Raw genomic sequence first — 17,542 nt, forward strand, 5'->3', positions numbered from 1 at the left:
GGACAATCCTCCATCAAGAAGATGAGGAATGACTCCTTCAATCTGGCGCTCTGACTTTGCACGTTCAATCATAATAGCAAGCATATATGCCACTATATTAAATAGCACTGGCGATAATGGATCTCCCTGTCTTAGCCCCTTTTTGGTTTAAAAGTATTTGCACATGTCATCATTGACTTTAATAGCAACACTCCCTTCCGAGACGAAACTATTGATCAACACACACCACTCATCAGAAAATTCTTTCATTCTGAGAGTTTGTTGCAAGAAAGACCACTTAACCTTATCATAGGTTTTTTCAAAGTCAATCTTTAAAATCATCCCATTCAATTTCTTCCTATGCAATTCAAGAATGGTTTCATGGAGGACTACAACCCCATCGAGGATGTTCCGTCCTTGCATAAAAGCAAGTTGTGAAGGCCTAATCACATAATTAGCCACTGTGTTGAGCCGGATCGTGGCCACCTTAGTGAATATTTTAAAGCTGACGTTAAGAAGACAGATATGACAGTATTGTTGGATCCTTTCTGCTTCATTAACCTTCGGCAATAAGATAATTTCACCAAAGTTGAGCCTAAACAGCTCCAACTGTCCAGCATGAAGATCCGCGAAAAGAGCCAGCAGGTGAAACTTGATGACATCCTAGAAATTCTGATAAAATTTAGCTCGAAAGCCATCAGGGCTTCGTTATGCTCCATTTGGAAACAACTTTTCTTACTTCCTCCTTAGTGTAAGGAGAAGTGAGAAAATTATTCTCCGCTTGAGAGCCTTGAGGAATATCATCCGTTCTAGTCTCATCAAACGAGAAATTCCCTTCCTCGGTAGCACCAAAAAGTTCCTTATAATAGCTCGTAATATACGATTTTAGTTGTTCATGACCCTCGATCGTACCCTCATCCTGCAAAAGAGTATGAAATAAGTTTTTTCCTATGTTTGTCATTGGAACACAATGAAAGTACCTTGTATTCGAATCGAGAGAGTATAAACTAAGCAATGCTTTTGAAAAACTTGGCTAGTGCATCAATCTAATATGGTATCAAAGCTAGGAGGTTTCAAGTTCAAACCATGCCTAATACACTATTTAATCTACTATGAATAGTTGCAGCCCCCGATTACCACGTCTAGTGTCTTTCCATTTGTCCAGCCTAGACGTGAGGGGAAGTGTTAAAATATATAGTCTAGCACTTTCCAACAGTTCGTACTTCTAGAAAATTTAGCTGATGCATCAATCTAATAGTGGCTAACTAAGAGCGTGCAGTAAGACTCCCTTTATTGCAATGAGGCTTGCTCCGGTACAACCCCCTCCCCAAACTCAACAAAACCCAACCGGTATTATTAGGCCCATGTCCAAGCCCAAATCCAAAACTCAGTATTCCTACGTATAGGCATACAGTCGCCGCAAGACAGTCCGGCGAGCACTGCAAGACAGTCCGGCGCCGCAAGACAGTCCGGCGCGAACACCACAAGACAGTCCGGCGCCGCAAGACAGTCCAACGCAAGCACCGCAAGACAGTCCGGTTAGTCTCGATCCCAACGCGATGGACAGTCCGGCCGAATTGCACCGGACTGTCCGGGGCGGAACTATCCGGCCGTTCGTCGCGCCGTCACGCCGCCGTCTAGCCTGCACGCCGCTCCAACCATACCGGTACGGACCTACGAGACATTGCCGAGACTCGCCTCGTCCAGCTTCGCCTCACAGTGCCTCGTGGCTGCCCATCACCACCTTGTTGCTCCTCCCGCCCGGCGGCCACGACCGCCACCGCGCTGACGAATCGCCACCAATAATCTACGTACATACATAATTATGTACATACGTATGCGGCATACAATTTAGTTAGATCATATGGGTTTTGTACAGGGCTTCGTATACCCGTTTAATATTAAACGAAGGGGTATCAAGCGATCTCAGCCGTTCTTGTATTTAAGTTTGCTTTGAGTTTAGGGGAGGGGGTTGTACCGGAGCAAACGCCTATTGCAGTATGGTGCATGATTGCATCCAATTGATGCTATCCTTTCGCTACAATGTAGAGCTAGGGCTAGAGGCAGAATAAGCAAAGAGCCGCTGTCCCTGGCTTCGACGGAATTTATGGGTGTTCATGTGTTCGTGATCGAGTTGCTTCTCGAAATCTCTTGACAACTGAGTGGTAGCTTAGAGACAAGGCTACCGAGTAGGCAACCATCTCACCTGAATGAGTCTCATCTGCTGGAAGAGTCTCATCATATCTAACAAAGTATAGCTAAGAAAGCAATCATTTTTGTTAGACACGTATTTTCGAATTTCTTATGGTCAAGACAACAAGCTGCTGGCAGCCTTTGTGTAGTACTACGTTTTATCTTCTGCCGACGGTTGCTCTCTTTGTCCGCTGCGAGCCCTGTGACATCGCCCATGTCTGCTACAAGAATCTGAGAAGAAGGTCAAAGCATGGAAAAATTGAGTTAAATTTTTAAAAAAAATACAAAATTGTCTCAATGCTTGTGAATTCCTACAAATTCTTGTTTCAGGCTACTGACGCGTAAGTCCATTGTGGGGAGGTAGCTCAAAGTATCCCCACCGGTTTCAACTCGTAACTTCTAATTATTTGAATTTTTCAGTGTCAATTAAACATATCATGTTTTTTATTAGGAGGTTCAAAATTCAAAGTAAAATACTGGATTTTTTCATAGGGTTTCTAGCTCAATACACACCACTAAAAGGCATTCCTACCAATTTTCTGTATAAATTTCCTCTCCGTACTCAAAGGAAGTAAAATTTAGGTTGTGTCAGCTTTTTAATATAAAATTTATTTCTCGTTTTTCCATTGGCCACATTTTCTAGTTAGACTAAAGAAGCGATGAAAGAAAACCAGGAGCAAACAAGAGAGATAAGAGCATCTCCAGTCGCGTCCCTCAAAAAAAACGTCTGGCACGAAGATTTGAGACGTATTTGGGGACGGGGCCGACAAAAAGAGACCAAAATCTATACAAAAAAGAGGTCCTTCTCAGCCATGTCCCTCAAACAGCGTCCAGATGCATCCATTTTAATAGAGGAGACCACCCCATATGAAAAAATTAGGTGAGAGAAAGTGTGAAAAAAAGAATAACATGTGGAAACTAGGGGCTGCATGCATGCGGATTCTATTTTTGTGTCGAGCGTCTTCGGTAGAGACTCTAGAGACTACCAAAAACGCCAGCGACAAAATAAGACGCTATTTTGCTTCGAAGAACACGAGTTTTTCTCCATTTCTTATCCGCCGACGCGACGGGAGATGCTCTAAAAACTACTAGTACACACAAATTTGACGAGATCACGTTTTAAGACGAGCATGCGTGCGCGCCAGCTCGGACGATTGTCATTGGCTTCGCCTAGATAACGACCAAATTGAACACACCTGTCGGCAGCACCCAAAAACCAGTACTACTCTTACTGAGAACAAAGTCAAGTGACGGAAGCAAGTAGCACATGCCTCTTGCTAATAAAGCATATGCCCCCTCCCCTCCTGTAAATACCGAGTACATACGTATATGTATGGCGCCAGATAGGCACCTTCCCGTCCTGGGTCGTCTCGCGCGAGAGGGCTCTATCCTCCTGCTGCTGGCCGTTGCTGCCGCCGGGGTCGGCGGTGGCGGCCGCTCCCAGCTGCCGAAGGCGGGGGGGGGGGGGGGAGGCGGTGGTGGCGCGCTCTACAGACTCCCCTTCGCGCGGAGGTAGTCTCTCAAGGGCGGCGACAGGTGGGCATCGGGTCTGGTGGCGAGGCCTCCGGCTACGTCCTCTGCAGCATGGCAGGGGTCGCGGTGGAGTGGTGGATCTCGGCGGCGAAGAGGAGGGCGGCATCATCGATGATCGAGCAGCGGCGGCAAGGACCCATGGTCGCGAGACGGCGGCGAAGAGGCTCGGCCAGGCTTCGCTGGCGAGCAGCAGCTGGCCGTCTCCGCGTCGTGGGCGTGCGTGGCCGCTCTCCCGATGGCTGCCGGCCTTCACCGGCCAGGTTGGAGGAGGAATATGGACCGAGGTTCCCAGCCATGACGGCGGCGGGGGGCCGGCCGTTTCGCTTTTAATGGTGGTTGTCATAGGGTTCTTCTTTTGGGAAGATGAAGACCTTCCGGATGCCAATCCTTCTTCATCTAGCCAGAGTGTTGAGTTCTGAAAGGCTCCCACGGCGAATGCAATAATGCATCTTTTGCCTGGAGTTCGCAGGATCGGGTGGTATTTGGTCGCGCGGACTCATGCTTTTATTCCGACCATTTGGTTCCGGAGGGGCCGATACGAAAGCTCTGTTCCGTGTTGACATCAAGTGACATTTTGGTCCATGATGAAGCTAGAAGAAGAGAATATCACGAAGGCCGGATTGGAGGACTAGCTAAGGGAGTTTCATTTAGGTACGGAGTAGTACATTTATTTAGCGTTATTGCACTTGGCCCCTTTGACCTCCAGCGCTTGCACGCGGCGCCTAGACGGTGTGGTAGTGACACAACCAACGGGAAAGTCTTTTCTAGCGGTTCCGGTTCCTACCGGACCTCCCTGAACCAATCGGGAGCTGCCATCTCTCTAGTATCCATACCTCTCTGCCTGTATTTTAAATTCGTATTTAATGTATAAATGATATATTTCTATTTAGAAAATTAGTATTAATAATAAATTCTAAATATTTTTCTTGGATTTCCATAAAATATTTTTAATAAAATTTCCAGAAATTTCTAAGTTCCTAATATTTCTAGTATGGGTTCAGTAGTATTCTGAAATCGAAGAGATATATGACTAATATCTCGGTCATACCAAACAGGAGCCAAACGTTCCCGAAATGAATTTCTTTTATTGTGGATACCAGTATTATATCAGCAAAGTATGGCATACACCATTTTGGAACATCTGTTCACAATCCATATTTGTGTAGAAAACATTTTTCACAAATTGTTACAAAATCTCATAAATAATTCAATAATTACAGTTTACTCAGAAATAGACAAATCAACTCCCTTTCAAATCTGAGAGCAAATGAAAAAATACCATTCAGATGGATTAACCACCACCAAAATATTTTCTAAATTTAAGAATTTTTTTATTGAATTTTGATAAGGATATCTCAATCTGAACCATTACAAAAAAAAAGTATGAGAATATTAAAGAAAACTAGATCAGGAATTGGATGCGGCACATTTGACACCTAATAGAAGAATGAAATCCAAATCGGACCAAAAAGAGCAACCACCAAAATCACTAGTCAGATCTGCATCTTCATCAAATTGAAGGAAAATTATCCCTATATCCACAAAAAGAATCCCAAACTTAGCTTGCACATGAACATGGTGGGGCTGAAGCATCGTCTTCCTCCGGCGGCTCTCGTCGATGAGGTCGAGGCACTGCCAGTAGGAGGGGGTGGAGGAGCCAGAGCTCGATAGCATCCTCATGCTCAGGCACGGCGCCACCGTTCCGGCTGCAACCTCGCTGAAGATTACGCTCCGCCTCGCCGCCGCTTTTCTGGATCAGGATTGAGAGAGATAAGGAAAATGAGGCACGCTGGGGTCCTCGGAAGTATATCGTACGTATCCGCACAGGTCTCACGCATCGGCAACCAAACAACTCGTTATACAGCTTATTATTTTCCGAATCACGACGTACTTTTGAACGGCCGATGGGACTCCGGTAGGAACCGGTTCCGCCAGAAAATCCACTCTCAGCACACGTCGTCGTAATTACTGACGTCCGCCCAAGTTTCCTCCTCCTGCTCCTGCGCATGGTAATACGCTTCAGTTTTGGCACTAAATTATTCTCAGCCGATTTCGTGATAAGGTGGATGCATCATCATCCAGATATTCAGCTCCTGATCGATGTCCTTCTATAAATACCTCCCCACAAATCCAACAAAACCCACCGCCATTGATCTCCAATCTCAAGAGCTCTTTGGTTAACCACATCTGATCGCTGGTTACGAGGCAGGCAACAGTCTAGCTCGCTCGCCGGCCATGTCTTCCTCTGATCCTGACCTGTCCCGGATCCTGCCCCGCGTGCTCATCGTCTCCCGCCGCACCGTCCGCAAGAACAAGTTTGTGGACTTCGTCGGCGAGTACCACCTGGACCTCGTCGTCGGCTACGGCGCGGTGCCGGTGATCGTGCCGCGGGTGGCCGGCATACACGCCATGCTCGACTCCTTCGACCCCATCCACGGTGTGCTGCTCTGCGAGGGCGAGGACATCGACCCCTCCCTCTACGACTCCGGCGCCGACCATGACGAGGACGGCCTCACGCCGGAGCAGCTGGAGGCCGTGCGGCGTCTCCACCCCAGCGACGCCGCCGTGGACCACGAGAAGGACTCCATCGAGCTCCTCCTCGCGCGCCGCTGCCTCGAGCGCGGCATCCCGTTCCTCGGCATATGCCGCGGCTCGCAGGTGCTCAACGTCGCCTGCGGCGGCTCGCTGTACCAGGACGTCGAGCAGGAGCTCCCTTCCCATGACGCCGACACCGCCGTGTGCCACATGGACTACGACAACTACGACGGGCACCGGCACCCGGTGCGCGTCCTCCCGGGAACGCCGCTGCACGACTGGTTCGCAGAGTCGCTCGGCGGCGATGAGATGATGGTGAACAGCTACCACCACCAGGGCGTGCGGCGGCTGGCGGAGCGGTTCGTGCCGATGGCGTTCGCGCCGGACGGGCTGGTAGAGGGGTTTTACGACCCGGACGCGTACAGCCCAGCCGAGGGCAGGTTCATCGTGGGGCTTCAGTTCCACCCGGAGCGCATGCGCAAGGATGGCTCCGACGAGTTCGACTACCCCGGCTGCGCCAAGGCCTACCGTGAGTTCGTCCGCGCCGTGCTCGCCTACCAGGCCAAACTCGCCACCGCGCCCGTGCGGGGCCGGTGGGCGGCCACGATGCCGAAGCTGAGCCACGCCATGGAGAAGCAGCGCAAGGTGCTCGTCCGGAGCTTCTCGCTGGCCAAGAACATGTACTTCGGCGGCGGCGACACGCAGAAGCCGGCGGCTGAGGCGGAGCGGCGGGACCTAGACGCTGGCGCTGAGTTCCTGGAGACGGCGGCGCTGAGCTCGCAGCAGGAGAAGCGGCTGAAGCAGATGGGCGCGACGGTGCGGAACGCGTCCGGGTACCTTAACAGCACGCTCAAGGTGAGCGAGGACCGGGAGGCGGCGGCCAGAGCGCTCATGGCCAAGATGTCGGCCGCGCAGCTGTCCAGCCTCGCTGCATTCTACCGCGCCATGGGAGCCATCTGCGCCGACCTGCTTGACGCCAAGCTCCAGCCTACGTCTCCGACTCTGCACGAGTGATGACTGGAAACCCAACGACTTACGAGTGCAAAGTTGAAATGGGATAGTACTACTAAATTAGTTTGTGATGTGGATGTGTAGCGGGCGACAAGTGACCTTTTTACATCTCTCCCTATAATGCATGGGTGTGATTTGTTTTCACTTTACCTAGTTCTCGTAAAATGATATTATCGAATCTCAGTTGCAACTTTGCAATTCTATTACAACTCAACTGCATGAAAAACGGTGCAAATCCTACGTGTATTTGCTTGGTCTTCCAGCTTGTTGACTTGGATGATCACACGAATGAGAAAATACCTACCTTTTTTTTTAATTCTCAATCGCACTTTCTCAGTTGCCATGATTTGGATCAACATGAGTTTCAATATTGGGAGTATTATTCTCCTAGTTGCACATGAGAAAATATCAAAATCGTTGGATTGCTTCACGATCTGTGCTAGTTATAAATTGCAACATGAGTTATGAATCCCCTAAACCGTTAGATTAGTGTGTGGTTTATGCTTAGTAATGAATTGCAAATACGATTTGATAATATCGTGACAATTTGTAAAATTCTCGCCGAACGGAAATTATGTAAGTATGTTCGAGGTGTCATTCTCATTCATACCCATCTTGTATATAGTATAAGAATTTTCATAGAATATATTTTTAAACATCATATATTTGGTAAATCTAAATATTTTCTTATATTTTACCAAACTTTGCAAAATTTGAATTTTACTAAATCCTGAAAGGAGAACTAGAAAAAACGGAGGGAGTAATGCTAGTCACACTTAGTTGGACAAAACAAAAAGTGGTCCTTGATTGTTGGAGACTTTGTTCTTGCATGACAACTAGAAGAGCAAAACAGCAAAGTTCCTGATCATCACGTGGAGCCTTGGAGGTGTCAAAGTCAGAGCGGACAGACCGACACGGACTGGGAGCTTCAAGTTAGTTGGAACTTGGAGGAAAAGTAGCACAGAACTGCTAGCAGTACCCAGGTGTGGCAGGACACCATACATGTCACGCATGCATGGTGTACAGGTTGCAACTCTGTCTCAGCACTTGTCAAGCCCTGAGATGCAACATTTATATCACCATTGAGGGCTCCTTTGATTCATAGGAATATGAAGAGTATAGGAATAGGAAAGGTGTAGGATTAGAATGTCATGCCAAGTTGAATCCTATAGGAATATGGTGTGTCTTTGATTGTAGCAAAGGAATTTTTCCATGAGGTATGAGCTAATGTTTTTTTCCTATAGGATTTGCACTACAAGATTCCTATAGGAATAATTCCTATAGGATGTGTTCCTATGAATCAAATGACTTATATAGGAAATTTTCCTATAGGATTCAAATCCTACACAATTCCTATGTCAATCCTATGAATCAAAGGAGCCCTGAGTAATGAGATTGCAACATTTATATCGCCACTGGAGTATAGATCTGAACGACAGCTTCACTGGAGTGCAACAGTCCGTGCACCTCGAGCAGACATTATTCAGGCAGAAGTGCAGTGCAGAGCACCTAAAGAGTGAGAAGCACAATGTTCTTGTAGTTCAGCAAAACTGCATCAGATTTCACCAGAGATGGTACTCTGATGCCGCGCCTACTGCTCACTGCTCCTTGCCGTCGTGTCTTTCTGCCTGCCGCGCACAATGGTGGTCGTCGCCGAGAAGCTCTTCATCATAGCAGTGCTCGGGATCGGGATCAGCATTGTTAGTCCGATGATGAACGACATCCTGGCCACCGCCTCCGTCGTTGGCATTTCCTCCTAGGCGTCGCGGCGTTCTGGCCTGGGTGTGGCTTGCTCGAACACAGTTCTTCTATGCTAGTGCCACCTAGCAGGAGCTAGCAGGGCACCAGCCTTCTGCCAATAATCGGCCATCACGTTCATTTCTCCACTCCACTTATCTTTTTTATTATGATATTACCTGGATGCAAAGTGTGTATTAATTCCGGGGTATAGATCAAGGTTTAAAATAGAGCGTATTTTCTTCATTAATAGTGCGCTATAGCATATTTTCTCGAAATAGGCTTCCGCCCCGCTATATTCCATATGGTACAAAGCACAAGCATGCCTAAAAGAAACCAAAGAGAAAAAAAGAGCAAATAATGTCAACCACATCGGATCGACGAAAAACGAAGATGTCACTCAACCGTTGCGCCCTCCGGATAATTCCCACCACGCTCCTAGCACTTCCAAACGTTGCGTACCAAGCAACATCTTCAAGAAGGATTGCGACGATGACGACGCTGCTGCCTGGATTGCTCCTAGGGTTTCCCCCGGCACGCGGAGGAGAGAGGGGGAGGGGTAATTCAAGAAGGAAAGGAGGCATCCACGGACGTCATCGTGTTAGTGGCAGCCAAGCCGCCAAGGATTTCACCCGACCCCCCAAACCGACTCCAGACGCTTCATCGTGCTCCACCATGCTCGCCAACCACCAATGTGCGCCACCACGGTCTTGCCAACACCAACGCCGTCTCACCGTGGCAATCAAAACAAGACCAACGTGATCGAGAAGGAGCAATCGGGAGCGAGAATCGACAGATCAGCGGCCACGTGAGAGGGACCTGCCTCCACCGCCAATGGTGGTCGCCGTCCGAACGCACCGACCGGCGCTGCAGCGCACACATGGCGCTGATCTCGCCCTCCTCACCTCGAGTCGCCCCACCATCCGCCGGGAGCAGCACACAGACGCGCTCGGGCTCGGCCCGCCCGGACCAAGATGGGGCCCGAAGGCCTAGATCTCAGGCCAGGCGGGCGCCACCATGGACCACCCCGCCGTCCCGCTACCAAGGAGCAGCGTCACTGCCACCATGCCACCCGGGGAAGCGCGTCGTTTACGGAATCATCGTCTACCTGGGGGCACCGCCGCCGGCCGTACAAGGGTTTGAGTTTTCCTCGTTAAAAAAGAAAATAATTATTTTTATTTGTTGTGGTGATGAACATCAATTTGTTGATTCCTCTTCTAAATCGGAAGATAATATCGGTAATACTGATAATTTTTAATAAATAATTTATACCAGAAACGTACAAATTGACGTCAATTTTTAGAGGGCTTCGCAGCAACACTTGTCGAGCAGCCAAATATAGAGATCGTATATGTATCAGCACAATTTTGTATTCAGCAGTGACGTACTAGATGTGGACGACGATAACTGCACTGCGGCAGCAACTGCCCCTCTACACCGAGAAAACAGTGTTCAGAGAAGTGCAGAGCACCAACATACTATCATCCCTGCGAATTGATGTGTCGCAGTTTAGATTAAATTTGGTATTGATGTGTGTTTTATATGTAGGTTTGCTCATTTTGAAGAAAAAATCTATATATGGAACTTAATTTGAAACGGAGCAAAATTGTTTGTTTCACCGTGTTTTAAACTATAATCACAATTACTAAGTAAAAGGCAATTGAATTATTATTTTTTATACGGAGCAAAAGTTTTGCCTCATCAATTAATTAAAAACAGTGTGTCAAGTTTTTAGGAGAAAATTGGGCGAGAACCTATGACAAGCCACACCAACAAAAGCAACCTCTAAACCAACTAAAACAGATAACCAAAGAGCACAACATCGCAAAGAAGACCCACTAAAAGAACATAACAACCTAAAAAGAGTCTAACAATTAATCAGCTGCTTAAACTTTCCTTGTTCCGGCTCTCTTCCTTCCTTTGCCCGTGATAATTACCTTCCTGAGAGACTTCTCCACCTTCCTAATCATATTCTCTGAGGCCTTTCCCGCCACGATGCAGGCAATGTCCTTGCCATATCCAGGGCTAGCCGCCTCCAAACTAGCAAGCAAGCCGCAAAGCTCTTTTCCAAAAAGAGCCTCATAGATAGGCACCAGCACGGCTCGACAGTCCAAAGAGGCGAGGGACTGGCAATGATCCGACTGTGGTGGCGAGGGTGTCGTGGCCACCTCCAAGGTCTCAAAAGAGCACAACACCAAAGGAAGCACCGCAGGAGAATCCCCACACAACTCAAGTCGCTATGGTGTGATCTGCAAGAGATCTCAACTATGCCCTTGCTCTCAGAGGCAACCGACACAACATGTTGCGGTGACTGGCAAAGGCTGACACGAGGAGAGAAATAATAGTAGATATGTTCTTCCTCAACCACAAATGACTTCCCCTCAGACTAGCCATCGCTTGTCTCGAAGGCCTTAAACTAGCTATTAACCTCACGTATGGTGATTTGCTTTTTGAAACAGACTGTAATTCTTTGCTGAAGGTTTTTGACCCCGGATCAGCAGACAGATCACCTGCAAGTATCATAGCAAAGGAGTTTCATTTACTGAAACCTGAGGACAGATCAATAAAGTTAGTGCATGTTAGTAGGAAGGTTAATGGGGTTGCCCATAACCTTGCCCAGAGGGGGCGTAGTGAGTTGTGTGGAGGTGTGTTGCTCAATCATGTTCCAGCTTGTATGTCTGAACTGGTTGTGCAAGATTGTAAGAACAGTTTCTCTGGCTAAGTAATATACAACTCCTTTTCAAAAAAAAAAATGACTTCCCCTCAGAGGAGTCAAGTGGAAGTGAAGCCTGCACGGTGGCGAGCTGCTCTCCACCAGAAGGACATGCCTCCATCGGCTCCAAAGAATCACCAACGTGTGCCAACAACAACTTGAGACTTGACACCTCCTCACGTAGGGAGCGAGACGCCTCATCGACGCGCATAGCAACCAACTGATTGAGCTCCATGCGCATCAAGGCAAACTGGCACTAAAAGCGGGAGTCTAAACTGCCTTTGACATTGAGCTCATCGCAACACTTTGGGGTGAGCCTTCGCGGCGATGTTGTAGGCGACGATGCGTGGCACACGACCTCAACCCAACTCCGGGATGCCAAGGAACGACAAGGCTGAGCGAGCGAAGAGCGGCTCCGCTGGCAAGGAGCACGTGCGTCCGGTGAACGAGCACGAGTGTCCAGAGAGGAAGAACGAGAGGCGGGAAAGTGCGCACGGCAGAAACGCTCCCCGTGGCCATGACGATGATACCGGATGCACCTGAAGGGTGCACTGCATGTGTTGACCTTGTGAACACGCTCGAGGCACCGAAAGCATCTCCCACAAGCCCAATGCTTGAAAGCGAGACTACGCTCGAGGCCTTCCTTCCGAAGCAAAGATGACGATGGCTCATGGCTAGGGCGGCCACCCCGACCCACCTATACCCAGTCTTCCTTGTCTCCAAGAGCATAAACAATAGCAAAGAGGCCACCACAGGGCTCCGCTGGCGCCTCATCATCATTGCGCACATTAGCGATGATGCGAGCCGAGCCGAGAACGTCATTTTTGGTAGAGGCCAACGGCAACCACAAAGCCAGCTATTCATTGCCGCCTTCCTCGTCGGAGCCCAAAGAAGCAACCGAACTCATTAGCGAAAAGGACCCGAGCCCCTCGACCAAGATGGCAGGGTTGGCGAGGATAGGTTGAAGGACCGTCTGCCTTCACAGGTCCAGCAGGAGCCACTGGCGTTGCCATGTCGGCGGGGACAGAAGACTGCACCGAGGGAAAAGTGGTAGAGCCACTAGGAGCCAAGGGCAGAGTGGCTATTGCCGGCACCTCGGGAGTGGGCGCAGGCCTGACACAAGGGCGAGCACGAGACTGGACAATCTAGACCTGCGTTGGGCGAAGACCTTTGCAGCAAGAACGTAGGCGTGCACTCGGGAATCGCGAAGCGATGCCGGCGAGGTCGCCGCCGCGGGCTCGGAAGGAGGTAGAGGCAGGCCAACGTCCATCACGGCCAGAAGCTAAGGCGGAATGTCGGTGAAGCTGACGGCCTTGGCGGAGTTCCTTGTGGAAGCAGGGGCTCGGACGGTGGCAGGAACCCAGTCAGGGGCCGGCGGAGCTCCGGGGAGAGGTGGCAGCTGGCAGAGCTCGAGAACCAAGCGCTTGATCAACGGACCTCCAGACCTAGGCGGGAAGAGGCCCGGTCGAAAGTTGATGTGGGCGGAGAGAGGACACCGAGAGGAAGTCGGTCTTGTCGCGGCGGAGGCAGCGACGGCCGGTAGGGGGAGATCAGGGCGGCGGGCGCGTAGTCCCCATGGTCGCGGGATCCCTATCTGCAATTCAATTATTGTGTTCCTAGCGAAGAGGTCTGTTGTGCATCTTCAGGTTTGAATTAGTTTCAGTGGGTTTCAAAATCGATCACAGGGTTACATTATGTTTTGATAATCACGTATCAAATTTTGTTATGTTTTGTGCAAAAAAAAATTATGTTAATGGAAAATTCCATACTTCTAGTTGTACTGAATATATTTCGATAAATATTAAATTTTGAGGTTTGGAACTTGGTCAAAACATAATAAAACTTTATGATCATGTTTATTTTGAGGTTTGGAACTTAGTGAAACTAGATAGAACTTTTTGTGTTTCACCTAGATTCATAGAGTGTCACCATATTTCAAAATTCAATTTCTGAAACTTGTCGGAATATATTTAAAGTCTTGTTCATATCACCCCCACGCTGAAGCATGTTTCTTTCAGACCAGTTTGAGCAGGGAAGAGATGTGAGGAAGAAGCCAATACCCTAGCTTGTGGAAAACTTACTTGTTGACATCTCATACAATCTAGAATCTTTTCTTTTGTTGCACTTAACACTTACGCATATAACCTATAACACTCGATAAACACCCATATATAACTAATGATAACTTTGATTAAGAACATGTAAAACCACCATAACGCATTAACGAGATCAAATTCCTTTTTAGATTAACATGCTTTTTTCTATAATTAAAAACAAGGTGAGATCTATTGTAATAAAGAGTTTTATCAAACATCACAAACTAAACAAGCAAATTCTTCAAATTAGCACAAGAATTGTATTTATAATAATTAATATTAGAAGTATAGGACAAATATATTTATTGATAATTGAACTATATAGAAATGTGATTTCATGGTTAGCTAAGCATTTATATGTATCTTAATATACATAAGAATGTTAATTCTTTGTTGAATCTATTTTACACGTAAAATAATATTGTAATTTAGTATATAAAAATATGTATCAATGACAAAAAAAATTAACATGATGAGTTATGATGAAATTAAAAAAGTTCAATATAAATGGACAAAAAACATTGATTATAACCCGCTCAGGGTATACAAATTGAATGGTAAATTCATTAAAATATGCATGTTTAAATTAGAAGAATTACAATCCGACTAAATATTACTACGTTGTCATATGTAAGTGATTCATATCTCTTTTGATAGGACACACAAATATGTAGGGCCATCTATCTCAACCGGAAAAATCCCGTGTTCCTCTTAGTCAGGCGCTACCATGGGAAGCTCTGGCAATGGTGCGCTACATGATCTTAGGTTGAATCCTACAACTCTGGATCAGAGCATACATGCATGACTCTGTCCCCCTAAATACCTAGCCACAAAACACCTAAGTCTAAAACTACTGTGACGAAACTAAATTTCCGTCAGTTAAAACAGATCACCTTTTATTGCAACAACAAATACTCTCCGGTGTAAGTTTAGTAAAAAAAATGTTTTTTTTCACATCCAGTTAACACGAAAAAAGATCACATGTACAGATGAAATGCAATACAAGCGAAAGACAGAAGCACGTGGTACACTTTTGAGTCATCGTCTTTTATTATGAGTTAATAATGTTTATTTCATGTGATACCACTAACCTCTGTTGTTTGCAGAGAAGAATTCATAATTTTCACCAGTAACCACTTTTTGCAGAGAAAGTTTCATAATGAACCAACCTGAAACAACCAAGCCCAGCAGCTAGATGACCAGCAAAGCCCATGGCAATCCTTGTCTCGACCATACCGCCAATTATAAGCGCAATACCAGCTTTTCTTGCAGCATCAATCACTTCGAGGGCTCCAAGTACCCCCATCTTTGCCAGTTTGATATTGATAACATGAGCAAGATTGCCATGTATTATTTTCTGAGCATCAAGCAAACATCGACAGCTCTCAAACAGCAACTCTGTATCTCTCCATTGCAGCGCCGCTAACGTCACGGAGGCCTTCCCAATCATCTCTATGAACTGGTTGCTCAAAGAGTACAGGAGTCACACCCATTTCTGAAACAGTGGTAACGAAATTAAATAACATAGTAGAAGAACCAGATATAACATCAAAATGACTGAGATATTAAAGCTGCAAGTTTTACAGTAGCGTCAAATTTGCACGAGTATGTACCATTTAGTCTGTCAAGAACTTCGATCGCTTGATTTGCTGTGTACCCTTCATTTGCATTCCAAGATAAATGAGCAGTCTGGATGGACGAATCGTATAGCCTTCAGAACCTCCATGTCCGAGTCCAGGTTTTTGCCCACTTTGAGCTTGAGAGTCTGAAACCCTTGTCCCCGGTATTTCGCAGCCAGTTGAGCGGCCTCTTTTGGGGCCACGATTGGAATCTAAATTCAGAGATAGATGAGGTTTAGTGATTCCGATAATGCAACTCCACAGCATGCCTACCTCACTGCAGAGGATAGTTTGATATAATCATTACCGTGATGTCGGTGGTGACGCTGTTTGATGCCCCACCAAATAATCTCCAGAGAGGTATGCGGATGCTGTTGGCAACCGCGTCGGTGACTGCCATCTCCACTCCTGCTCTGGCCTTCGTTGGAGAAAAGCAGAGGTAAATACAAATTGGGAAGGAGAGGATGATTTTTTTGTGTGTGTCGAAACAGTTTTGTAAAATGAACATATCGGATCAGCATTTGAGTAATTGCCAAGAGAAACAATTAAAGCAGCTGTATCACAACTAGAAGAATCAAGTGCTACGAACTGAAAACCAACTTCTCTGTTTTTGGTGCTGAAAGCTCGTGTTCAGATTTTGACTGTGCAGCAAGTGTCTTGTGAAACTGTGAAATTATGAAGGTTGACCAAATTGTTGAGAGTATGGTCTCACCGATGCGAAGGCATGTCCGGGGAGGGCGTCTGCGACGTCCCGGAGCACGGCGCCGAGGGGCGCGGACGGGGCTGCCGCGACCAGCTCGCAGACCCGGCCGACGGCGGCGAGCGCCGCGGGCTGGTTCTCGGCGGTGACGGAGGGCAGGATGGGGGCCTCGCCCCACCCCACGGCGCCGCTGGAGAGCTCGACGCGCACGGCGACGTTGGAGATGGCATCGAGGCGCGATGAGGACATGCTGAGATTGTTGCCGTACGAAAGGCCGGAAGGAGGGTCTGGGTTTGCTTCTGGAAGAAAGAAATGCCAGATCGGCTCGATGCAAGGCTACTGCCTCTTTTGCTATTTTCTGTAATTTTGCAAAATGCAAGGAAGAACAAAGAGAAGAAAATGAATTGGAGCATGAAGGACAAACAGATGAAGGAAAGATCCAAGATCACACTTGAAAGCATTATTTTGAACAAAAAACAATTTTGCAAGATTTCCGGATATAATTTTTATTTGGTTTTATATAAATAAGAATAAGGGTGGGAGGGCTACTTCACCTAGATCATGGCGAGAGACGCGGTGGTGTGGCGGAACTCGGCGGGGAAAGGGCGGCAGCGGGATCACTGTTGACCTCCACCAGCCGGGTTGGAGGAGGAAGATGGACCGCGGTTCCCAGCCATGGCGGCAGCGTGGGGGACGACCGTTTTGGCTTTCATGGTGGTGGTCCTAGGGTTTTTATTTCGCGAAGATGAAGACGTTCCGGATGCCGATCTTTCTTCATCTAGCCGGAGTGATGAGTTCTGGAAGGCTCCGATAGCGAATGGAACAGTTCATCTTTTGCCTGGAGTTCATCGGGTAGTATTCGGTCGCGTGCACCCATGCTTTTATTCCGACCGTTTGGTTCCGGAGGGAGCGGCGCGAAGCTCCGTTCTGTGTTGACATCAAGAGACTTTTGGTCCATGGTGAAGTTAGAAAAAGAGAATTTCATGAAGGCGGGATTGGGGGATTAGCTAAAGAAGGTTCAAGTCTCCACGATGTTGAGGAACTTGCTTGGTGTTCCGGGATTCGCAATAGTGGTATGAAAGTGGGGGCGGCAACACAGGTGAAGTTCAGAGTCCTACCTTTCAGGGTGAAAACTCAAGGTCTGGCCTTAACTAGACCTTGTTGGAGGCATTGTTTTGAGAGCGAGGACTATCTTCTGGGTGAAAAACCTAAGATCTTTGATCGGGCGACGACGGTGCTGGTGCATTGTTCCCTTCTTGGTGGCGTCGCTTTTGGAGAGTCTGTATTTCAGGTGTTGTCTAGGGGGTTGATGTCTACGGGTGCTTCTATTCTTGTAGACTGTGTTTGGCCTCCAAGAGCAGAGGTTTGTAGAACAGCAGCAAGTTTTCCCTTAAGTGGATCACCCAAGGTTTATCGAACTCAGGGA

General features: G+C 47.5%; 1 protein-coding gene and 1 pseudogene across 1 annotated transcript; one reads left to right on the forward strand and one right to left on the reverse strand.

Annotated features, from left to right (window-relative positions):
* The first annotated feature begins 5,940 nt into the window (after positions 1–5,940).
* LOC124659140 (putative glutamine amidotransferase GAT1_2.1) lies at positions 5,941–7,315 on the forward strand. The gene has a single exon (XM_047197074.1). The coding sequence runs from the start codon at positions 5,941–5,943 to the stop codon at positions 7,252–7,254; it is 1,314 nt and encodes a 437-aa protein (XP_047053030.1). The 3' UTR covers positions 7,255–7,315.
* A 7,603-nt stretch (positions 7,316–14,918) lies between these two features.
* Positions 14,919–16,365, reverse strand: LOC124659297 (annotated as a pseudogene).
* Positions 16,366–17,542: the final 1,177 nt, after the last annotated feature.

The sequence above is a fragment of the Lolium rigidum genome, chromosome 6, assembly GCF_022539505.1.
Source record: "Lolium rigidum isolate FL_2022 chromosome 6, APGP_CSIRO_Lrig_0.1, whole genome shotgun sequence".
Classification (NCBI taxonomy): domain Eukaryota; kingdom Viridiplantae; phylum Streptophyta; class Magnoliopsida; order Poales; family Poaceae; genus Lolium; species Lolium rigidum.

Bases quoted from the DNA above. Each gene is read 5' to 3' on its own strand.
- LOC124659140 (XM_047197074.1), top strand. From the start codon at position 5,941: ATGTCTTCCTCTGATCCTGACCTGTCCCGGATCCTGCCCCGCGTGCTC.